Source organism: Chrysemys picta, chromosome 3 (genome assembly GCF_011386835.1).
Source record: "Chrysemys picta bellii isolate R12L10 chromosome 3, ASM1138683v2, whole genome shotgun sequence".
Classification (NCBI taxonomy): Eukaryota; Metazoa; Chordata; order Testudines; family Emydidae; genus Chrysemys; species Chrysemys picta.
In genome coordinates this window covers 159,977,139-160,001,708 of record NC_088793.1, presented here as the reverse complement: position 1 = coordinate 160,001,708, position 24,570 = coordinate 159,977,139, and the positions used below count along the sequence as shown (strand labels likewise).

At 45.8% G+C, this 24,570-nt stretch overlaps 2 protein-coding genes across 4 annotated transcripts in view; one reads left to right on the top strand and one right to left on the bottom strand.

The window, feature by feature from the left end:
* Positions 1-1,642: 1,642 nt before the first annotated feature.
* Positions 1,643-24,570, bottom strand: part of LOC135982680 (centromere protein F-like) — a 48,526-nt gene continuing 25,598 nt past the window's right edge. Inside the window, exons 4-10 of one of the 3 annotated variants that reach the window (XM_065590641.1) lie at positions 23,760-23,882; positions 19,526-19,661; positions 16,960-17,105; positions 8,861-8,942; positions 6,480-6,560; positions 5,085-5,278; positions 1,644-1,948 (exon numbers count right to left, since the gene is read on the bottom strand). In XM_065590641.1, the coding sequence (XP_065446713.1) occupies positions 1,742-1,948; positions 5,085-5,278; positions 6,480-6,560; positions 8,861-8,942; positions 16,960-17,105; positions 19,526-19,661; positions 23,760-23,882 (969 nt within the window). In that variant the 3' untranslated portion in view covers positions 1,644-1,741. Of the gene's footprint in view, positions 1,949-5,084; positions 5,279-6,479; positions 6,561-8,860; positions 8,943-16,959; positions 17,106-19,525; positions 19,662-23,759; positions 23,883-24,570 lie in introns of all 3 variants that reach the window. The other 2 variants (XM_065590643.1, XM_065590644.1) reach the window with 2 other exon arrangements.
* Positions 10,779-13,055, top strand: LOC135982681 (uncharacterized). The gene is made up of 2 exons (XM_065590645.1): positions 10,779-11,491; positions 12,486-13,055. Exons 1-2 carry the CDS (start codon positions 10,915-10,917, stop codon positions 12,959-12,961), a joined length of 1,053 nt encoding a protein of 350 aa, XP_065446717.1. The 5' UTR covers positions 10,779-10,914; the 3' UTR covers positions 12,962-13,055.

The following is a 24,570-nucleotide window of genomic DNA, read 5'->3' as shown; positions in this document are numbered from 1 at the left end:
GATCATGGCTTGGAGGAGTCACCGGCGGGCAAGGTGAACGGAAAAGACGTTGCTCAGGTAAATGAATGACTAAGAAGCGAAGGTCGAGGCAGGGCCAGCTCTAACTTTTTTGCTGCCCCAAGCAAAAAAGAAGAGCGCCGCCCCGCCGTACCCCGCCCCGTGAGTGACGCACAGCTGAACCCGCCCCGACCAGCGCCGCCGAAATCCCCACACCCCCAGCACCACGCTGCCCGAAGCCCCACCCCCCGAGCAAGCCCCTGGCCCCCCAGCGCCGCACCACCCAAAGCCCCGCCCCCTCCAAGTGCCGCGCCCCCACTCCCAGCGACGTGCCATGCCAAGCCCCTGCCCCCCCTCCGACCGACGCGCCAAGCCCCCGCCCCTCCGAACGTTATGCTGCCCAAAGCCCCACCCCCGGAGAGCCGCGCAAGCCCCCGCTCCCCCAGCGCTGTGCCGCCTGAAGCCCCGCCCCTTCCGAGTGCCGTGCCAAGCCCCCGCCCCCCCTCTGAGCGCTGTGCTGCCCGAAGCCCCACCGCCCGTGCGCCGCGCAAGCCCCCTCGCCCTCAGCACCGCGCCACCCAAAGCCCCGCCCCCTCCAAGCGCCGCGCCGCCTGAAGCCCCCGCACCTCTCCGAGCGACACGCCATGCCAAGACCCTGCTTCCCCTCTGAGCGCCGTGCCAAACCCCCCGAGCGCCCTGCCGCCGAACCAAAATAAATAAATAAATAAAAATCCTAGCGCCGCCTCGCTGTAAGATGCCGCCCCAAGCACGTGCTTGGTCGCCTGGTGCATGGAGCCGGCCCTGGGTCGAGGATGGAGTGTAATGGGGCTAGGAACCAGGGATTGCGTAAATTAACAAATTAAAGCCTTATGGGAGGTACCGTCACAGCATGGTCGAGCTGTTGAGAGATTTTCAGAAAAGCAACAGTGTAAGCACCCCACTGCTGCTTGTTAATTTACGCAATCCCTGGTTCCTTGCCCCATTATACCCCATCCTCGACCGTCGCTTCTTAATCATTCATTTACCTGAGCGACGTCTTTTCTGTTCAGCTTGTCAGCTGGTGACTCCCCTAAGCTATGATCGCCTTCCACCTCTAGGGGGTTGAACAATGAGAGGCCATCACACTCATCGGGGTGCCTCACAAGGGTTTCGGGGTTGGGTTCCAACGTATCCATCAACGGTTGAGTCAAAGGGTCCTCCTCGGGACTGTCACTGATGTAGCGCTTTCTCCACACAAGTCCAAAGGTGCTCGGGGCTAAAACAAAGTCTGAAGTTCTCACAGCGGTGGGAAAGGAGTCCATGTTTCCGCTCAGCAGCCTTTCCACAATTTCTAAAACATGTGTCCTTGGTAAGAGATGGCCTCCTCTGCCCGGAGCTGGGACATATGGGGTAATGGTGCTGCACTCTGACTGGCAGAGGGTGTTGGGAGGAGTTCTTAGAGGGGTCACACGACCCACATCCAGACAGGTCACCCCGCCCTAGGACTCACCCTGACTGGTCAAATCTCCTCTCAGGGTGGTCCTATCGGGGTAAAACCAATACCGAGGAGGAGTTCGTAGGCGGAGGGTCACATGACACACCTTGCTGCCGGTCATGTGGACGTCTTGACCCCGGAACTAACACCCCCTGGGGCGGGACTTCCTGTGACAGGTGGGTGAGGTTTAAGGGGTCAAAGGGCAGGGTAAAGGGGTCAAGAGGCAGGGTTAGGGTTTTATTGACGGTAGGGCCCTTATACTACTCAGGTTTACAGTATTATACAGTTTTGGCCTTCTTCATTTTGCTCAGGTGATGTTTGTGTGCTCAAGGAACCTCTGCCTTTGTGAGTGTTAATATTCTCCCTAGAGGTCTGAGCAACAGTTTTTGTGGGTTGCTCATTTATGCAAAGAGATCTTGAACTAGATTCCATGGGTTCAATAGCTGTTTCTGCTTGGCACTGTTGAGTATCATCTACCTGCAACACAACAAAAAATAGTCTTGTTAAGTACCAGCAGGAAGTGAGAGACGCATTCCAAGCAACCAAATACCATGAATTAGCAGACACCCGCTAAATGCAAGAATCTTCAGTGTTTATATTGATCACTTTGAAAATACAACAGTGCTGTGCAGAATGCTTTACAGCAACTACCTACTCCTCACCACGTTCAAGTTTTACAAATCGCAAGTCACATAATATAAAAAGGTATAGGCAAAGCTAAGGAGTAGTACACAGTAATTCCTTGTCTAGTCTATTCTTGCTCAATCACTAATCTGCAGAACTGTATTTTGAGATATGTAATTTAAGTTTAATTACTGATATTTCATAATGAATTTGTAAATGTACTATAGTTTATTCTGTAAATAGAATAGCACTTGAAAAAGTTGTTTTGTCCTGAAGCATTTACACTGGCCTGCAGAGGATATCTTGTCCAGATGTTCTGCTGTTCAACACTAGCTTTGTAAAACTGTTGAAAAATTTCACAATATTTATACCTTTGGAGTTATCTCAAATTCCAGTCCCCACTGCTATTACAATCATCCTTGTCTCCCCTGCACTTCCCACCAAATGCTGACATGATTTTAGCATCAATTAGTTAAAACTTAAGTAGTTATAAATGTGTGCTTCACGACAATTGAAATCCCAAATGCCACAGCTTCTGATAGTGTAGGTAATTGGTCTCAATTCTCATCCCACTTACACTGATGTGGGTCCTGTGTGAGAGATGAGCATCAGGGCTTATCCTTCTAGCGCCGATACTTATCAAAATAAAAGCTGTTAAAATGTTGATGTCAAGTGGAAAAAGGGAAGACCGTCCTTACAGTTCCGTAATTGTAATAGTAGCTTGAGAAATCTACGGCTAAGTCTAAAAATAAATGATTTTTACCACTGAAAGCAGACACTGTGGAAGCATTCCTTTTTAGACCTAAGAGTTGTGGAGATAGTGTGCCACCTCTCTAATTGTTCTATCACTCTAACAGTGTTTTTCTAGCAATGGGCAAAATCTCCGATTGTGGACATGCAGTTACCAGGGTCTGGTTGAGGCTATCACAATACAAGCATTAAGACAAAGTTCAGTACCAGAACCTCTAAAGAATGAGATCAATTTTCATTCCAGTACCCTCAATAATTAAAAGCAAAGGAAAAAAATCAGATCAAGTTTGCATAAGGACTGAGAAACGACTTCAGGGTCTGGCCCTAAAAAATGAAAACTCTGGGAACAGAATATCTCTTTAAACAATTTGTTGAAGCATGATTGTTTTTGTAGAGATTGTTACTTAAAGAATGATTTTGTGTGTTGTTCACAGCAATGCAACAGCAAAAACAAAATTGTTACCAACATATATTACTGGCAAAGCTAGTAGGATCATTTATTATTAAGGTTACCTGTCTCCTCCCATTACAAGACCCTGTTTTCTGCTGCTTATAACTTTACAAACTTTAATTGCTTGGGCTGAAATTTTCCATGCTGTATGTCTGCCTCATGCTCTTTTTCTTCAGGGGTGGGGGACAGAGGCAGAATTTCAGCCAAAATGGTTAAGCTATTCCCAAGAGCAAGGCTGGGGAAATCTACATTTTTCTCATATTAAAATATTCTGGCAACTTTTCTTTGAAAAGCTCCATGTGTTGGAGCAGGGACTTGTCATTTGGCAGGGAGTGGCCTTTGTGTCAGAGAATGTGCTTTTTGCCATCCCCAGGAAAACCTGCCCAAATTTGGCCAAATTAGAAGCCTTTGAAAAAAATCACAGTTCACAGACGCTCAGTAGAGAGAATTCTTAGATTTTTAGCAGCTAAAATCTCTGAAGATTTCATCCTTGCTGCGTATACTTGGATCTCGCACAGCTCTTAGTGCTAACCAAACTGCGCATGAGCTATTCCCCACAGAATGACTGCACATGTGCCATTTCCCCACAGCTCCTGGATATGAAAACACAGCACTGAGCCATCCTCACAGAGCAACTGATATGCTCCAACCCAGGCCTACAGGGGTCAACGCCAGAGTTTCCCTGCAACGGTTCTTCCCAGCTGCTTTGGGCCAAGCACCAGAACTGAGACAGGAACCTTTCTTTCCTGTACTCCCAATGACCCCTCCAAGCTGGTGCACATGCCCGGTGGTGGAGGAAGATACTGGACTCAAATGCAGAGGGGACAAAAGGCAAATGGGGGGTGGGGGTGGGAGGGCAGACTGGGACAAGGAGTATGCCAAGATTTGGACTGGACCTGGGGTGAGGGGAGGGGGCCAAGGACAGGGAGCCAGTAGGCGAGGCTAGGGCTAGAAGACTATGAGAGAAGGCGGGGGTACGGGGAAAGGAATGTGTAGGAGACACTGAGGCTAGGTCTATACTACCCGCCTGAATCGGCGGGTAGAAATCGACCTCTCGGGGATCAATTTATCACGTCCCGTTGGGACGCGACAATCGGTCCCCGAATCGGCGCTCTTACTCCACCAGCGGAGGTGGTAGTAAGAGCCGCCGACGGGAAGCCGCAGAAGTCGATTTTGCCGCCGTCCTCACAACGGGGTAAGTCGGCTGCGATACGCCGAATTCAGCTACGCTATTCACGTAGCTGAATTTGCGTATCTTAAATCGACTCCCCCCTGTAGTGTAGATGTACCCTGAGAGAAGACACAGAGCTAAGAGGAGGAGGAGAAGAGAACTGGGGCTGGCTGAACAGAGAGATTGGGACAAGGAGCTTTCATTCCAGCATATCCGAACTTTTGAGTGCTTTTGTGTGTAATCCATCTATGCACGCACACACGCACCCCCCTGTTCTAGGCAGCCAGGTCTTTCAAGAAATAATCAAATATTTGTGATGAGCATTAAAGTGGGAAGATTTACCTCATTTCTATTTACCAAGTTAATGAGCACTTGGCATGAGATCACAGATTTGATCATACCAACAATTTTAAGTTTACCATTATGCCCAGATCTTTGTTATATGCCACACTTTATTGATTGTATTTACATTGATGACCTTGCCTTCACTATATTCATGGCAGATAGAAAGGAGGTGTGAATAACACGGCATATCTTCAAACTCACTTGGAGAGATAAATACATGATGTGGATTGCCCATGCCCTGCACATTCAGATACATTTTTAAGATCAGTTACCTTTTGTGATTTGCTGCCACCAGCTGTCGGTTTACAGATCTCCCCAAGATTATCTGACCTGCCTTTTCGTAAAAGTTGGGAACCTGGTGACAATTTTTGGCTTTGGGCAGCAAGACTGGGACTGGTCCTTAGGTTAAAAGTTGTTCTGCACAAAATGTAAGGGTCGGTTTTCACAATAGGAATAGCAGGAAACCCTAAAAAATAAACAGCTTCTATTAACCAAGGTTGCTTAAATTACTTTATTGTTCTAATCAATCTGATCTTGCTCATTTCAAGATGGAGATGACAACTGGTAATAATTTAAGAAAGTAAAATGGCATTTACTCACTGAATAAAATATAATGGGGGAATTATTAGGACTATCTTGCGTTCCTAGAATTTTATAGGTGAACTCAGGCAAGGGTGTGGATCTGTGCAACAGCAGCTCTACTAAAATGTCCAAAAGCGTTTTCCCCAAGAAAATGTTCTCTTTTTCCTTTAAAGGAACACCATTAACTGGAAAATCATTTCCATCTGAAAATGAAGTCTCTTCTACTGTTCTAAGTGGAGCTGGCCGGAGGGCGACAATTCTGTTTTGCGACACCTTTCGAGGTTTCAAAATTTGTTTTTATTCTAGATTGGAATGAAACCATAAGCCTTTCAAATGCTTTCACAAAATGAAATTGAATCAAAAACATCAGGTTTTCAATTTGGGGGCCTTCCTCCTTGCAAGAGTCCACTTTGCACCTCAGAAACCTTCCCAGCAAAAACTTTGTCTGAATCAATACATTTCCGTGAAACATTTCGGCTTTGACAATGCAGCACATTTCAATGAAAAAACATTCAGTTAAAAATGTTTAAGCAAAAATTTCCCCCCTTCCTCTCAACCAGAAGAAAAAGGTGTTTTATACTGGGAATGGCTGGGCCTAGAATCCCTCTCTTTTTGCCAGAGGTCTTTTGCAAAGTTTTTGGAGGAGTCCCAAAGTAAACAACATGTATCTAGACTGATTTTCAAAACTACAACCCCATATTAGGATTCTGGATTTCACAATTTTTGGCTGTTTTGCTTTTGTCATCAAATACTACAAAACTGTACAGATGGGAAGACATCACACAGACCAAAAACCAAAACCACTAGAAATTACATACATCTACAACAAAATATACTAGCCCCCTATAGCCTCAATTGTATACTAGGGCTTTTTTTTAAAGCACATGCGGCTAAACTCAGCTCTGACAAGCAGTTGAGTTAAATGGACTTATGCAACCTATACGAGGGCTGAATCTGGCCGATGATGTCCAAGTTTTTACAATGCTTCCAAGTCACACATATGACAACACGATTCTCTAGATAAGCGTGCGCGCACACACTCCCCACCAATGTGGTCTCTTCTCCTCTAACGAAGTAACAATTACCTTTTTTCACCACCTCTGGGAGTCCGTCTAGCTCATACTCTGGCTCATTCTCATGTAGGGAGATGGCAACCTCATCAGCACCTGACCAAAGGAAAGAGTCATTACCTGTACAAATAACTTTAAGGAGACTCTGGAAAGAGGAGTTTAGAATGCAATGATCTCAATCATTCATTTGTTAATTAAGTACATAAGATGTGTGCTTGTGCAACCACAGTAAACTATACCAAATAAAACAAACCAGATATCATGTAAAGGTTACTTTACAGAAGAGATCTCTGTTGATACCATATTTACTGTCATGGTGCCAGGTACCCCGATTCGTTGGAATCTGACCCTGAGCACACAATGCATGGGCAACATTAACTCTGGCATTTCCTAACTTTTAAGTGCTTAACATTACCACCTTACCATTATTTTAACAATTTTTGGGTATATAATTGAATATAGCTCGTCTCAGAAATATGGATCTCTTTTTATACCGCTAGTGATTCTGCTTATTGGACACTCATGATTATTTGCTAGCCTAACTTACCCTAGCTAATGGCAGACAAGTTGTAGTATATTTTACACACTGTGGTGACCACTTTAAACTGTTGTCCTATTAGCTCTATACTTAGCCCCTGACAACTCTTGAAATGACTGAAGCTTGTGATCAATAAAACCCCAATGTATGTGTCTTACAAAATATTTGTTAAAGTTAATAAACTCCAGCACTTCCTGGTCCCAGAAAGCATGTTTCTTCAGATGCAAGTAATGGAAATTTCCAGAGGCAGATATAAATCAGTATGGAGATATCGAGGTTAGTTCAATCAGAGAGGGTGAGGTGCTCTGCTAGCAGTTGAGATGTGAACACCAAGGGAGGAGAAACTGCTTCTGTAGTTGGATAGCCATTCACGGTCCTTGTTTAATCCTGATCTGATGGTGTCAAATTTGCAAATGAACTGGAGCTCAGCAGTTTCTCTTTGGAGTCTGGTCCTGAAGTTTTTTTGCTGTAAGATGGCTACCTTTACATCTGCTATTGTGTGGCTATCCAACTACAGAAGCAGTTTCTCCTCCCTTGGTGTTCACACCTCAACTGCTAGCAGAGCACCTCACCCTCCCTGATTTAACTAACCTCGTTATCTCCATACTGATTTATACCTGTCTCTGGAAATTTCCATTACTTGCATCTGAAGAAGTGAGGTTCTTACCCACGAAAGCTTATGCTCCCAATACTTCTGTTAGTCTTAAAGGTGCCACAGGACCCTCTGTTGCTTTTTACAGATTCAGACTAACATGGTTACCCCTCTGATACTTGTCTGAATCATAACACTTTAAGAGTTGCTCCTCTCTCCCTGTCTACAAGCCAGAAGGACACCAAAAGCTGTTTGGAAGGACATATGTATAAACTCTAAAAGATGTCAGTTTCTCCATGGTGGATGCTGAACTATCAGCCATCTATACCCAGAATGTGAATTTTCTTTGTTGTGATGGCCAGCAACGGAAAGAACAGACACACTCCAACATTTTACACTCTCATGTCTCAAACAAAGCATTGTAAGAAGTTATACACACCACTCTAATGTTCTTTAAAAAATAGCCTCCCCTTCATCCTAAGGTCATTTTTGATTTCAAAACATAGGCATTGGAAATCTATATTCATAACATAGAAGGAGACTCTGAAATTTGAGGAGACAGATCTTGGGCCAAATTCTCAGCTGGTGTGAATGGCAGAGCTTCAGAAACTATACTGATTTACACCAGCTGAGGATCTGGCGCCTCATCTGAATCGAACGTAATAATACATGTTTTGAAAACATATTGTATAAATAAATGCATTAAGGTTAGAAACAGGATCATGATTAAGGCTATGTTTTAGTCTCGGGTATTTTTAGTAAAAGTCATGGACAGGTCACGGGCAATAAACAAAAAGTCACGGCCTCATGACCTGTTCATGACTTTTACTAAAAATACTCGCGACTAAATCTTACCTACTGGGAGGGGGGACGCTCCTGAAGATTGCTGGAGAGTGGGGGAGAGAGAACAGGGTGACGCTGTTGCTGGGGGGATGCCCAGGATCCCGCTGCCACTACTCCCAGACTCCTACTCCAGGGCAGTACTAGGGACCATGCCTAGTGCTGCCGGAGCAATGGCCAGTGCGGCTGGCTCCTGGGCTTCCCCAGCTGATGGGGTGGTCCTGGGATCAGCTGCACCAGCACTGCAAAATTCACAGAGGTCACGGAAACCGTGACTTCCATGAATGATTTGCAGCCTTATAATAACATTCTAGTAGAGCTTTTCCTTCTTAAACTACCCCATACTTGTCTTTTGCTCCTTTAACGGAGCACCATGTTCAGCAATTTGTTTCTGCAACATTTTTTTTTCCTTCTCTAGCTGCTTACCGGATTTCATCCACGTCTTCATTTTAGTGCGAGCAAATCCATTTTGCTTCTTTGGTTGAATTCTAGATTTCAGATTGTCCAACTATAAAATAAAAAATTGTTTGTAGTTGCTAATAGGAAACTTCATTCTTCTGTATAAGCATTATACTCTCACTAATGGCATCTCACCTGTCATTAAAAGTTCAGTGCAACTAAAAAACCAGACAAAAGTTGTAATATGCATTTGTATAATAGATTCACTTAGTAATATACAATTGAATTATAGCAGCTTCTAATTCCAACAGAGAAACATTAAAGTCATGTTTCTTGGAAAGCTACATGTGTGTAGATTTCCTTGATAGAGAAATAATAATCTAAATAGAATATTCAAAATAACCAAATGACAAAACCCAGCTGAAAAGCATGTGGTCCAGGCAGGTTTGTCCACCCTATGTGCATTGGAATAATGCCAAAATAAAGGGATGGTGGATATCTGGCAGCCTTATAAAACACACTTCAGGATAATGTAAATATCAAGCACAGTGCTCCATTAGCTGGGCATGGAGTGAGCACAGTAACTCAGTGCCTGCTTGCCACAATACAGGCTCCACACTGTGCTTTTTCATGTGTTTATTTCTGAAGCGAGAGCACAGAACTACAGTCCGTCATTCACCACAAATGGAAGAGAAAAAGACTGCAGGCTAGAAAATGCAGAGGGAATTGATAAGAAGAAATTCACCTAGATGGACAGGTTTAAAAACTAAAAACGCCTATCTAAATTATTAGCAGAAATAGTGCTGTCATAAGAAGAATCGCTTAATTAATAATTTAGATGGAAATTCTGCATACATCAGAACTGATATGCTCTCACAAGTTGCGTGTGACATAATGAGGTAGTAGAAGCAGTTTAAAGACAATAGGGGCACGTCTACAGTGGGAAGTTTCACAAGGTATTAATTAATGTGTTCATTAACATGGTGTTACAACATGCAGTGTAAACACTGCACTGTTATGTTTAATATCACATCAGTCAGTTATGGTTAATCTTAGGGGCAGAGTGAAAAGACATGTTTAAACACGGTCTAATTTTGAAGTACAGACCCTGGCAAGTAAGGTATTGTTTCCTTTGCACCATAAGTGGAGGCATGGCGATGTCTCTCTCTGGTAGGACTATTGCTGCACTTAGGTTCCCCAAACTTTCAAACTTTCCTTACATTTTAGTTTAACATCTAGTTTTAACCGGAAATGATGATCTCAAAGGAGGAAAGCATGAGAAACTAGATAGTTTATTATTATTGAGGTTTTTTTCAAGACACTGGCTTCCAGTGCTGAGAGAGTCATGTGGGTTTGGGATTTCTTTTTTGTGTGGTTCTGTACATGGGGTACTTCCCCCGATTGTTTACAGAAGTGAGGTAGCACGCTAATCACCCTGCTCTGGGCATCTCTCAACTAAGTAGAGGTACTGAGACAAATGCTGATTGTTGGAATAGCTTGCTAGATGGCCCCAGGTGCCTGAAAGGGTGTCTCTCTACACCCTTCCGAAGAGAATTAGTACCACTTGGGGCTTTTTACTCAGTAAAGCAGGAGCCATTTTGAACATGGGAAGGGATTTCTCCTTGATGCCTCTGTAATCCCCTGATGGTGCAGCTACATAAGGAATGGAATTCTTATGTGCCTCTGGCCTGGTCTACACTAGGCGTTTATGTCGAAGTTAGCGCCGTTAAATCGAATTAACCCTGCACCCGTCCACACTGCGATGCTATTTAGTTCGACATAGAGGTCTCTTTAATTCGACTTCTGTACTCCTCCCCGACGAGGGGAGTAGCGCTAAATTCGACATGGCCATGTCGAATTAGGCTAGGTGTGGATGGAAATCGACGCTAATAGCTCCGGGAGCTATCCCACAGTGCACCACTCTGTTGACGCTCTGGACAGCAGTGCGAGCTCGGATGCTCTGACCAGCCACACAGGAAAAGCCCCGGGAAAATTTGAATTTGAATTCCTTTTCCTGTCTGGCCAGTTTGAATCTCATTTCCTGTCTGGACATCGTGGCGAGCACAGCAGCACTGGCAACGATGCAGAGCTCTCCAGCAGTGATGGCCATGCAGTCTGTGAATAGAAAGAGAGCCCCAGCATGGACTGATCGTGAAGTCTTGGATCTCATCGCTGTGTGGGGCGATGAGTCCGTGCTTTCCGAGCTGCGATCCAAAAGAAGGAATGCAAAGATCTACGAGAAGATCTCTAAAGACATGGCAGAGAGAGGATACAGCCGGGATGCAACGCAGTGCCGCGTGAAAATCAAGGAGCTGAGACAAGGCTACCAGAAGACCAAAGAGGCAAACGGACGCTCCGGATCCCATCCCCAGACATCCCGTTTCTACGAGGCACTGCATTCCATCCTCGGTGCTGCCGCCACCACTACCCCACCAGTGACCGTGGACTCTGAGGATGGGATACTGTCCACGGCCGGTTCCTCAGACATGTTAGGGGACGGGGAAGATGAGGAAGGAGATGAGGAGGGCGAGGCAGTTGGCAGCTCTCACAACGCTGATTTCCCCGACAGCCAGGATCTCTTCATCACCCTTACAGAGATCCCCTACGAAGCGTCCCCAGCCATTACCCCGGACACAGAATCTGGTGAAGGATCAGCCAGTAAGTGTTGTAAACATCTAAACATTTATTTTTAACAAAACAGGAATATTAACAATTAAAAGAATGGGTTGTTCATGATTAGTGTGCCCTAGGCGCTTAACGGTTTAGTAAGGGGCAGTGCAAGTTTTGAAAAGAAATCTAGCAATGTCCGGTTTTCAGTGATTGTCCTGCACAAGCCGCTCTACTGTGTATTCCCTGCTACTGCAGCTACAGTAAAATGCGGTCTATATGTGCGGGGATAGAGCAGTAATCCTCCTGGGACATCTCGATGAAGCTCTCCTGGAGGTAACTTGAAAGCCGTTGCATGAGGTTCTTGGGGAGAGCGGCCTTATTGGGTCCTCCGAAGTACGACACGTTGCCGCGCCACGAGATTATCAGGTACTCGGGGATCATTGCTCTGCACAGCAGGGCGGCATACGGCCCTGGTCTTTGGAGGCTTTCCCGGAGCATTCTCTCTTTGTCGCTCTCGGAGATCCTCATCAGGGTGATGTCGGCCATGGTGACCTGCTTTTAATTAGGTAGGGGAATGTTAGTGTTGGGACTGCTTTCCCGTTCCTTTACAGAACTGTAACCGCTGGTTTGCAGCCACGCGGTGGAGGCGGGAGAGGGGCAGCCGAAAGGGATCGTTCCCGGGGACAGCCGCGAGGGGGTGGGACAGGGGCAGAGTTCCCGCTTGCCGGATTGCTGGCAGCAGGGACTGACATTGATTTAAATGTGAAATGAGGCCAGTGGTAATATAAAAGTTTTAAACTGCCACAAGTGTACGGCTTACCATGTCTGCCTGCAACAGAAATTCCGTTGTGCTGCCTCGCTTCTCAAATGTGCTGTTCAAGACCCCAGGCACAGAATGCGAAGGCCGAGAATTCGACCTTGTGCTGAGTGCGCATGTGAAAGGTGCTGTGCATGGTCTTGTTCACAGAGAAAGACTATGTTCTTTGTTCACAACTACATTTATCTTTCAGAGGAATTCACTCCCTTTTTCCCATTTCCACAGCCCCGTCTGCGACTGTCTCACAACCTAGCCTGGAATCACACTCCCAGAGGCTAGCGCGGATTAGGCGTAGGAAGAAGAGGACACGGGAGGACATGTTCTCTGAGCTTATGGCCTCTTCCCAAGCCCAGGCAGCACAGCAGACCCAGTGGCGGGAGAACTTGACCCGAATGCACCAAGCCAACATGGATCGGGAGGAGAGGTGGCGTCAGGAAGACCAGCAGGCGACTCTAACGCTGCTTGGACTACTGAGGGAGCAAACGGACACACTCCGGCGCCTTGTGGATGTTCTGCAGGAACGGAGGCAGGAGGACAGAGCCCCGCTGCAGTCCATCTCTAACCGCCCTCCCCCGCCACCAAGTCCCATACCCACCTCACCCAAAGTGCAAAGAAGGAGAGGCGGCAGAGTCCCTGCTAACTCTCACTCCACCCCTGCAGAGAGCTCTAGTAGCAGAAGGCTCTCATTTCCCAAAATTTGAAAAGTTCTTTCCTTCCCGCCTGACACAAGCCCACGTCCAAGTTTCACCTCCCAATGCCATGTGTAGTTGATAATAAAAAATTCGTTTCTGTTAACTACTGTTTCAATCATGTTCTTTTGGAGGAGGAGGGGAAAGGGGGTTGGAAATTGGACAGGACAGTCTCCTTTGGCAGGGTACATAGTCGGGGGCAGGCACAGCAGCAGGGCACATACACAGTGCAGTGATGCAGTGACTAGTTGCCCCGGTTAGTCTGGGAGGTTGTTTTGATGTAATGTTGGGGGGGGTGGGTTGCTCTGTGACTTTGTGGCGGGGGAGGGCAGTTACAGATCTTAAGCGCCGGTCCTTAGACAGGATCACAGAGCCACACAGCATGGGATCTGTAACCGTCCTCCCCCTGCCACAAAGTCAAATAGACCTCCCATACACACAGTCCCGATCAGGAGGGGTGACAGGCTCCGTTGAAACAAGCATCCCACCGCAGCGGAGCCTGTCAATCCTTGAGTTTAGAAGCTGCATTCGCATCACAACACTAGACCCGCCCCGCACCACAGTCTGCGTCCCAGTTTTAAAAAATTCCCGCGAAAACAGTATTAAAGAAAACGGTGTGCTTTAACAAAGTAGAACTATTTTTATTTCGACACGTGTGTTGGAGGGGGGGTGAAGGGGGTATGTAACTGGATAGGATAGTCAACATTACCTGGGTAAAGAAACGGGGGCAGGTTTAGCTTCTCAGTACACAAACTATAAAATCACAGGTTACCCTGCTCACTCAGGAACTTTGCTTTCAAAGCCTCCCGGATGCACAGCGCTTCCCGCTGGTCTCTTCTAATCGCCCGGCTGTCTGGCTGTGAGTAATCACCAGCCAGGCTATTTTCGTCAACCTCCCACCCCGCCATAAAGGTCTCCCCCTTGCTCTCACAGAGATTGTGGAGCACACAGCAAGCTGCTATAACAATGGGGATATTGGTTTCGCTGAGATCACAGCGAGTCAGTAAGCTTCTCCATCTCCCCTTGAGACGGCCAAAAGCACACTCCACCACCATTCTGCACTTGCTCAGCCGGTAGTTGAAGAGTTCTTTTTCAGTGTCCAGGGCGCCAGTATAGGGCTTCATGAGCCAGGGCATTAGCGGGTAGGCTGGGTCCCCGAGGATGACTATAGGCATCTCCACATCCCCAACAGTTATTTTGCGGTCCGGGAAGTAAATACCTTGTTGCAGCCGTCTAAACAGACCAGAGTTCCTGAAAACACGAGCGTCATGAACCTTGCCCGGCCATCCCACGTAGATGTTGGTAAAACGTCCCCTGTGGTCCACCAGTGCTTGCAGCACCATGGAAAAGTATCCCTTTCGGTTAATGTACTGGGTGGCCTGGTGGTCCGGTGCCAGGATAGGGATGTGAGTTCCATCTATGGCCCCACCGCAGTTTGGGAATCCCATCGCTGCGAAGCCATCTATGATCGCCTCCACGTTTCCCAGGGTCACTACCTTTGGCAGCAGTACATCAACGATTGCCTTCGCTACTTGCATCACAACAACCCCCACGGTAGATTTGCCCACCCCAAACTGGTTCGCGACTGACCGGTAGCTGTCTGGCGTTGCAAGCTTCCACAGGGCTATGGCCACTCGCTTCTGTACACTCAGTGCAGCTCGCAACCGGGTGTCACTGCGCTTCAGGGCAGGGGACAGCAACTCACAAAGTTCCAGGAAAGTTCCCTTCCGCATGCGAAAGTTTCGCAGCCACTGGGATTCATCCCAGACCTGCAGCACTATGCGGTCCCACCACTCAGTGCTTGTCTCCCGTGCCCAGAATCGCCGTTCCACGGCATCAACATGACCCATTGCCACTGTGATGTCCTCGGCGCTGGGTCGCCTGCTTTCTGACAGGTCTGTGCTACTCTCAGACTTCAGGACATCACCGCGGTGCCGTAGCCTCCTTGCCTGACTTTTCTGCATCTGCCTCAGGGAAACCTTTATGATAAGCTGCGAGACGTTGAGAGCGGCCACAACTGCAGCGATGGTCGCAGCGGGCTCCATGCTCGGAGTACAGTGGCGTCCGCGCTGTCAATGACTGGAAAAGCGCGCGAACTGTTTTCCCGCCGGCGCTTTCAGGGAGGGAGGGCGGGAGTGATGGACGGATGACGACAGTTTCCCAAAAGCACCCTCGACTCATTTTGTTACCCAGAAGGCATTGCCGGCTACACCCAGAATTCCAATGGGCAGAGGGGACTGCGGGAACTGTGGGATAGCTGACCACAGTGCACCGCTTCGAATGTCGACGCTATCACCGTTAGTGTGGACGCACAAAGTCGAATTACTGTCCTTAGTGTGGACACACACGTTCGACTTTGCAATATCGATTACAAAAATTCGATGCAAGTAAAATCGAACTACTCTCGTAGTGTAGACAAGGCCTCTGTTCTGGGCACACACTGTCTAAAGTGCTCTTTAATCCTTCAACGCTGAGCAAGCCTATGGAGAGGGGGAGGAGACTCCAAACTCCTTTCCCTGGTAAAGCCTGGGTCCTTGACCTGATAAACGGACAGGGACAATTCCCACTCCATTGTGACCTCAAATTTGGGCCCCCTTCCCTGGTTGAAAGAGTATCCCAGGTTGAAAAGCAGAGATGAACAATTTACATTACCCTGCCACCTGAGACAGGGCTTCACAGAAGTAACACGTGTCTCTGCACACCCAGATATACTCCAGGGTGGGAGGGGGCAGTGAGTCTGATACAGAGCACTCCAGGAGACCCGCATATAGGAGAAAACCCCAGCAAACACATCCTAAGGATGGGAAGGCAAGAGACAAGATTTAAAGCCTGATGTTTATACTTCCTGCTCATTAATTATACATATTACTTCCTTACAAAGGGGACAATCCATTTGTCTTTTTGGGACCCAGAGCATATGGAGTTTCCAAGTGTTATTCCTGAGCAGACTACGTGGGGTTCTCATCTCCTTGAGAATCCTCATGCTCCTTCTCACAATGGAGTCAGGGCTTCAAATGGGTGTGTTTATGTGCGCATGCAGGGCACTAGTGCGCTGGCCCAACAAAGCCCCATCCCCTCACACAGCAAGGGTTGGTGGCTTGTAGCAGCAAGACGTAGGTTACCCTCTAAGACCCCTAAAAAGCTGCCCACTGAACTACTTGGACTTAGCTTGATTTTGCTGGGCTTTTCTACCACTGCACTAGTGGTCAAAGAGAGTTACTGAGAAGTGCTGTGTTTGCGGATCCAGAGAACTTACTTGAGGAGAGAGAAAGAGGAGCAAGAAGTTGAAATGAAATCAATATAGCAGAAAAATGAACAAAAATTAATGATAAAGCAAAGTTGTTGGGAGAAACTGAACCGCCAACTTGTTCTGCTGGTGGACACAATTTCTGGTGGCCTGAGGTGAAGGATGGAGCTTAGTCCTGGAGCCTTCAGCAACAACACTGGTCCACCTCCCAGTTCTACAGGTGAGAGGAATCACCTCTTTGTTCCAAATGAGGAGAAAAGCTGGGACACAGAACAGACAAAACGTGCACATTTTATCATGTTTTCAGGTGTCCCGCTAAAGACCTCCTGTATCTTTGATAGCCAGAAGTTTATAAAATAACAGATTTAATGAGTATCAGGGGGTAGCCGTGTTAGTCTGTATCTACAAAAACAACAAAGAGTCTGGTGGCACCTTAAAGACTAACAGATTTATTTGGGCATAAGCTTTCGTGAGTAAAAACCTCACTTCTTCGGATGCATCCGAAGAAGTGAGGTTTTTACTCACGAAAGCTTATGCCCAAATAAATCTGTTAGTCTTTAAGGTGCCACCAGACTCTTTGTTGTTTTTGTAGATTTAATGAGATTTCCATGCTACTAATGGAGAAGTTATAGCAAATGTTATATTAGAATAGAGACTAGATATTAAAAAGGACACAAATAACTATTTTGGCTCTTAAAAGCTTAAGTATGAAATGCCTTATTAAACTATCTGAAAAACTTATGTTTGTTTCTAGTAAGTCTACTTTTTCTTCTTCTAAAGCCTTCTTAAGGGTTCCATTTTCAAGTTGTAGCTCCTGGACTGAATCCTGGAGCAATTTATTGTTGTTTTTTAAATGCTGAAGCTCGGCTTCTTGTGCTTCCAGTTCTATTTTCTGAGCCAAACTCTTATCTATAGTAATAAAAAAAATTAAGTGGTTAATTTGTGAAAGCAAACAATGTCAAATATGCAATATTAGCTTTTATGGGTAACACTATACAATGGCAATATTGACAATTTTCAATTTTTCACCTATCAATAAATGTTCTTAGTATTTCAGAATATAATTACATATGTGTTCTAAAACTGCCTTTATTCCCAAACCATGAAATTGTATAGCATTGCCAGAATTCAGTTTTGCAGAAAGAACATACTGCTAGTCAAATCGCTCTATGCTTCACAATTGTAACTCTGTTTCTACAGCCCATCTTCACTGAGGTCTGATGGCTTGTACTCTGAAACTCATGGTTGACAGGTAACAGTATCAATGGCTAGATAAAGAATTTTGGTGCCCTATTTGTCCATTTTCCTGTCTTCAAAATCCAGAATATATAAAAATGATCAAGGTGTTTGATGGACTGGTGTATGGAGTAAAATTAAGAGAGACAGACAATACAAGAGATTTCCTGTATTGCAAAGAGAATTCTATTGAATAACACCAATTTACCATATAAAACAAGACTACGCATTCCCTTCCTACAGGACAAGGAAAATTCAATGTCTCCAAGACCCAGAACTTGGTGAGAAAGAGGGGCACAGAGAGGGGAAGGGAAATGATAGCAATCAACAGATATTTGAACTATGTCAACACATAGGATGGAGAAGGATTATTTAGGGTGGTGATTCAAAGGGGAGTGTAGCGGGGCGGTTGCCCGCTCTAGCCCTGAAGGGATTGGAACAACCCTGCAGAGGGCTGTGGCTGGGGAAAGCAGCAAGCCTGGGCTGATTGGGGAGGCAGCTACAGCTGGGCCATGCCCCCATCAGGCCACAGCTGGCCCTTATAAAAGGGCTGTGAGCCAAACACTCAGTCAATCTTCCTCTAACTCTGAAGGGAGAGGGACCTAGCTGTTTGGGAAGCTAAGGGTACTGGAGTGAAGCAGGGCTAGGGAAAGGCCAGAGGAGCTGGGGAGCTCCAGGCTGCCAACTCCCCAGGCTGCAGGGCCTTGTCCAAGGCCCAGAGTGGTACTGAGTTGTAGGGAAAGGCAGCAGGTCCAAAGTCCCCTGCCAATGATGAGTGGCCATTACAGACTGCAGTTGGCCCTAGTGAAACAGGGCTAGATGGTGACTGGCAGTAGCCACTGAGGCAAGGTGGAGGATAGGGGGTGGGGATTCCCCTGGATGGGGATTCCCCTGGGTGGGAATCCCCAGAGAGTGGGTTACTGTTGTGAGCAGGACCCTGACAGGGGAGGACACCAGGGTCCGGGAAGGACACGGGGGCTAATGTCGAGCAGGATGGTGACCATCAGAGGGTGCTCTGGCTAGAAATGAGCTAAGTCCCTGGATGACGAGAAGGGGGCGCCGCAGGGGTGAGTCCCACACCGTTACAAGGGGGAAAAGGTATAACTAGAGAGGATAATCAGAGACTTCTTAGAGAGAAAGAACCGTCCGGGGGTTAAGAGTGACAGTCTAGGACTCTGGGCACCAACATTCAGTTATGTTTCAATTAGGACAAGTTATTGTTGGCTGCAGTGAAGAGCTACAGCACAAACATCTTCTGATTTATTTTTTTGTTCATAATTATTCCCTCCAGAAAACTGAGAGAATGCTCCCATTTGACACCTTAAGAACCACAGATAAAAGATAGCGAAAGCAAGAAAATGGGCTTAGAAGGCATTACATTTTCTTAGCTAGCCGAAAGTGCTGCCACTTGCCAAGAATAAGATCAAAAAGCAAAGCAGTTATTTGGATGGCCTCATGGATTGGAGAGTGCAGAAATACTGATTAAAATAGGAGCAGGACTAGGTCCATAAATTTAATTTTGAAATCTCATTAAGTGAGGTTAGACTTCTACAGCGATAAGTGGGAGCAGTCTCCTTCTTTACAATGGCTAGTTAGCAGAATTACCTGTTCTCTTAAACCTCAGTCTGCAAAATGCATTTTCCCAACCAGATAGACAAATGTAGGGAAAAGTCAAATTAGGGCTCGGCGGGTAACATTTCATCACGTTTTAGCTTGATGGAGTCCATATACAAGCTAAAGGATAATAGTTTGAGGTATATTTGTTTGCTTGGGATTTTAAAACACAGGAGCACATTGTAGTATTTAATTTGCTGACCATATAGTTTTGTTTGGGACATATTTATTCCTCATTTTAAATCGCTTTAAAACCATATAATTTTATGAGTTAGTATATTTGTATAAAGAAGTTCCATCTCAGTTTGGAAAGAGAATTGCGTGTATTAGCTGAAAGTTAATTTAACTATATCACACAGTGGGAACTTATTATTTCTTGGGGACGCTTCAAATCACCATTTATAATGAAGTTTACAGATCTCCCACACTGAAGTAATAGTTTGTAACGGGATTTAAATGGGTAGAAATGTGTCACTCACTTTTCATCTCTTCAGCATTCTTCCGGGTCTCTGTTAGAAGGTGTTGGGCTATTTTTAGTGCTTCTTCCAGCTGATAGATTTTTTCTGATTTTTCATCAGACTGGCAGCAAAGAAGGTTTTTTTCCTTCTTCATTTCCTACAACAAAACATTAGTTACAAAACAGTCGATTAAGTCAATAAACTGAGAGTAGTGTGATGTGGCATACTACCCCTCTGAGTCCCATGAAGACTCTGGAAAGTTGGGCCTTGGTTTCTAAGCACTTACATGATTTAGGAACACAAACTGCACTCTTGGCAATCCTCAGAGGGCAGATCCTTTTGGGACATCTCCCAGCTGGCACAGATCACAGCAGTACTTAGCTGGCTCAGGATATGGAACCAGGGAGCTGCAACCAGTTCCCTGTTGCCTGCCCATAGCAGATCTTGACACAGGATAGAAGTCACCCAAAGAACATGAATAAAACCGTTGCTGCTTCTAGTTATTTTCCTTTTGTTTCACAACCTTCTCGTCCAAAATATCCAACTGTTATATCGAAACACACACACACACACACTCTATCATCAATCATTCTAAAATACACAGTTGTCAAGAGACAAAATTTTTAGACAATGCTGATGTCTGACAAATGTCTCAAAGCTGCAGGAATTCTGAGCTTCCCGTGTTCAAAATACCAATGAAATTCAAGGGGTTTAAATGGCTGAAAGGCCCGCCCCTCTTGCTGTGACTCAGCACAAGTGGCTCTGATTAAGAAGCATTGAACAAAAATCTGGAACCAACAACCTAACATAGCTGCAAAAAAATCCCACGCTCTGATGCTGGACTTTCACAAAACCATTTACAAGACATGTATTCTCCCACCTTCATGTACATCCCATCCCATCATTTGCAATTACAATTTGGCCTCAATCACATAGGCCATCATTAACTCTTGCTTGAATAATCGAAATCCAATGTATTTAGACTCGAATGCATCTGCCCTGAAAAATCTGCAACAGTTACAGAACATAGCAGCACACCTCCTCAGTAATACAGGTTCACTTGAGTACATCAGTCCTATGTTTCACTCACTCCGTTGATTCCCCAACAGAACACTCAATCAAATCTGTCTTTATTTTTGAAGTTATAAAGAACATGGGCCCAAAATACCATCTTACTCTCTCAGACTTCAGTAGCTGTGTTCCTCGGGAACAACTGTCTACACATCAGAAGTAAAACTAGCATATGCAGGAGACAGGGCTTTTTCAGGAGCTGGCCCAATACTATGAAATTCACTCCTGCAAAAACTTAGAATGACAACTAACATCACAATTTTTCATATTTACACACCCCCCACCCCACCCCACCCCACACACAAACCCTTTACCTTCTGGGACAATGGCTTTCAACCTCTTTTCTATTTGCGGACCCTAGAAAATTTCAAATGGAGGCGCAGACCTCTTTGGAAATCTTAGACATAGTCTGTGGATCCCCACAGACCACGGGTTGAAAACCACTGTTCCGTTGTAACGACAACCTTTCGAGGACCCCTTAGACAGTCTGCAAACTCCCAGGGGTCTGTGGACCAGAGGTTGAAAACCACTGCTCTGGGGGATATGGGAGAAATAGAAACCTCAAATAACAGATGCTAGTCACCTTAATTATTCTTAACTCTGGAAAGCATTCAGATACACCAGCAATTGGCACAATATAAGAACTTAAAAAAAAAAATCTCGGCTGTTGCTTCTATGACTATTCTGACTTCTCTTCCCTTTCATTTTCCTTCTAATTCCAAATTAAAAGGAAAATCTTTTAATCTACAATCAAGGGTTTTTTTTTAAATCAAAATTTACAGCCAAATCCTTTTCGTGTAAATTGGAATAACTTTATTGATTTCAATGGAGCTATGCTGATATATTCCAGGTCAGGAACTGGCTTCATAGTTAGAATTTTGATGATAATGCTAGTCTATAGTGCTTGAAAAAGTAAAAATGTACAAATCATTTTGGGGATTTTCTCTTGCTTTAAATTGATTGTGTGACCAAAAAAGTACCCATTCCTCCACGAAATCTTGGAATTAGGCCAAACACACTTATACTTAGGAAGCAGCTAATGATTCTAGAATTTCCAAATGAACTCAACCCGATATTTAATATATTTTATTTTTAGGACTAAACAAAGAGTCTTTTGAACCATACGACATAATTAGATTAGTCAAATAATTCCATATGAACTGTAACCCTATCTGTAGTATAGCTGGTGCAAAATAATTTTTTGAAACCCTGACCATACAACCAATTTTGTGCCTGGGGTCAGTCCACATGGAATCAATTGCAAAAACTGCAAGATCAGGGCCTTATTTTGTATCACTTCTATAGGTCTTGTGACAGGGTCGGGCCAGAGGGCTACAGGAGAGTGATCCTATTGGGATCCAGGAAGTGGGCGGGCCAAAGCCCGCCCACTGCTAAAAGATCCCCCCAGCCTTAGCGGGGGATCCACAAGACCTGGAAACCAAGTGATTTTGGGGGACAACTAATGAAATAACAGGGACAGGAGTGAGGTCAAAGGGTCCGAAGGGAACCTGAATGGGACACTGAGCAGAGAACCCCGGACAGCGCCCACTGCTCCTCGAAGGCGTCAAGGGAGTCAGTGGACGCCGCCCAGAGGAACTCTGCCCGGATGCCTGAATGGACGGAGGATCAGAAAGAGGCCCCACAGTCACAGGAGACTCCATCCGCCAACCTCCTTTCCCTGGTTTTATAGATGGCCATTTTAGCCAGGACCAAGAGGAGGTTGACCAGGAGGTCCCATGACTTTGTGGGGCCACGGATAGAGAGTGCATAAATAAGGAGGTGAGGGGAAAAGTGCAGCCAGAAACGCAACAGGATATATGTGAGGACCTGGAATAGAGGCTGCAGCCTGGCGTACTCCAGGTAAACGTGCGCCAGGGTCTCCCTCACGCCGCAGAAGAGGCAGGTGTCCCGGGACGGGGGTGAACCGCGCCAAGTACATGCCCGTGCTCACAGCCCCATGAAGGAGCTGCCAACTGACATCCCCGGCAGGCCTTGGGAGCAGGGTGGAGTATAGGCTGGCCCACCGGGGCTCCTCACCCTCTAGAAGTGGCAGGAGGTCCCGCCACTTTGTGTCGGGGTGTGACGCGAGAGTGAGGAAGTGCAGGGTGTGGAGCACGAGCGTGTATAGATGTTTCCTTGGCGCAGTCTGGAAACGAACCAGCTTCAAGTCGTATAGCCGGCTTACGGTGAAAGGGGGGGGAGGCCGGTTGGGTCCACAGGGCAGGGGCCCGCTACAGGAGAGTGAGAGAAGACAGATATATTAGCCCCAGATTAAGCAGGTCCCTTTTCCCTGGGTAAGATAATGGGGCAGTTTCAGAAAAATCAGGAATTTTCTGAAACCAATTAAGGCAGGCAAGCTAATTAGGACACCTGGAGCCAATTAAGAAGCTGCTAGAATCAATTAAGATAGGCAGGCTAATCAGGGCACCTGGTTTAAAAAGGACCTCACTTCAGTCAGTGAAAGGTGCGCAAGGAGCTGAGAGTGAGAGGGCGTGCTGCTGGAAGACCGAGGAGTACAAATGCTATCTGGCATCAGGAGGAAAGTCCTGTAGTGAGGATAAAGAAGGTGTTGGGAGGAGGCTATGGGGAAGTAGCGCAGGGAGTTGTAGCTGTCACACAGGTGTTACATGAAACTCTGTAGACAGCTGCGATCCACAGGGCCCTGGGCTGAAACCCAGAGTAGAGGGCAGGCCCAGGTTCCCCCCTCTCCCTTCCCCCTATTGGATATAAGAGGAGGAGTTGACTTGGACTGTGAGTCCCACCAGAGGGGAAGGTCCCTGGCCTGTCCCCCTGACCCAAGGTGGGTCAGCAGAGTCTGCGGGGATTGTTCTCTTTCCTTTTCCCCATGCTGGCCAGTGATGAGGTTAGCTGAATGAATGGCAGGTTTGAGCCACAAAAGTGTCCAAACTGAGGGCTGCCATGAATCTCTGCGGTGAGCAAATCCGCCAATAAGCGCAGGGCTCACCAAGGCAGAGGAGGAACATTCTCACAGTCTTAAGATGGTCCAAAAAAGGACAGCCAAATTAAGACAGTATCGAAACACAACTTCTGGTGGAAATACACTATTCTCCAACACACAGCTTGCAGAGTTCCCCTGTGAGTCAGTAAGGCCTAAATGGCACCAGTTCTTACTGATTTCCAGTTTAAATTGTTAATTATTCCAGTTCCCCTCTGATTTCTTTACCTCAAAGTTTCTCCTCAACTCATTTTGCTTTGACTGGCTTGCCAGTAAAGCCTCTTCTGCTCTGCACAGCCTCTCTGTAAGCTCATTGGAGTTGTTTTCCAAATGATGTTTCACTGCTATTGCCTATGAGGAAAACACATCACATTTTATTTGTAGTCATATTTAATCTATTTTAAAAAATTAAAAATTCCTGATGTCCCTTGAAATGATGAGCTCCAAAGATACGTTATAAAACAAAGCAAAAAGAATAAGCTATGTTCTGCTTCCTCTTACAGAAAGAACTTTGGAGTAACTGTTGACTTCTGCGTTGTATAACTAAGAGCAGAATTTGGCCCTAATCCTTGAAACTCAGCATGATGGCTTTAAAAAAGTACAATTAAAAATAGGCCAGATATCTAAAAAATCCATCCTCCTTTCACTGTCCAGTCCCGGGTTCTAGATTCTGTATCATACCAAAAACAGTACATGTTAAGGTAACACAAATCTTTAACTCAAGACTGGGCAAGGATATGAAAAATATTTTCAGGCACATTTTCAAGTATATAGTTGCAATGTATAAATATATTCATAATTTAAGCAATATTTATAGTACAGTCTGTTAATCATTGGGAATCCTAACCAGAGCTTTCTTTTAAGTTCAATCATAAGGGCAGCAGATTTAACACTTGCTCTCAATTTTTTTTAACGTAACGTATTTTGTCAAAGCAAGCACCTATTAGGTTTAGAAGATGCTTCCCCATTCCCACTCAGTCCTCAACTGCTCATTTGAGAGGTAACGTTTAGGTGTTGGACTGATGATCAGCTATCACCA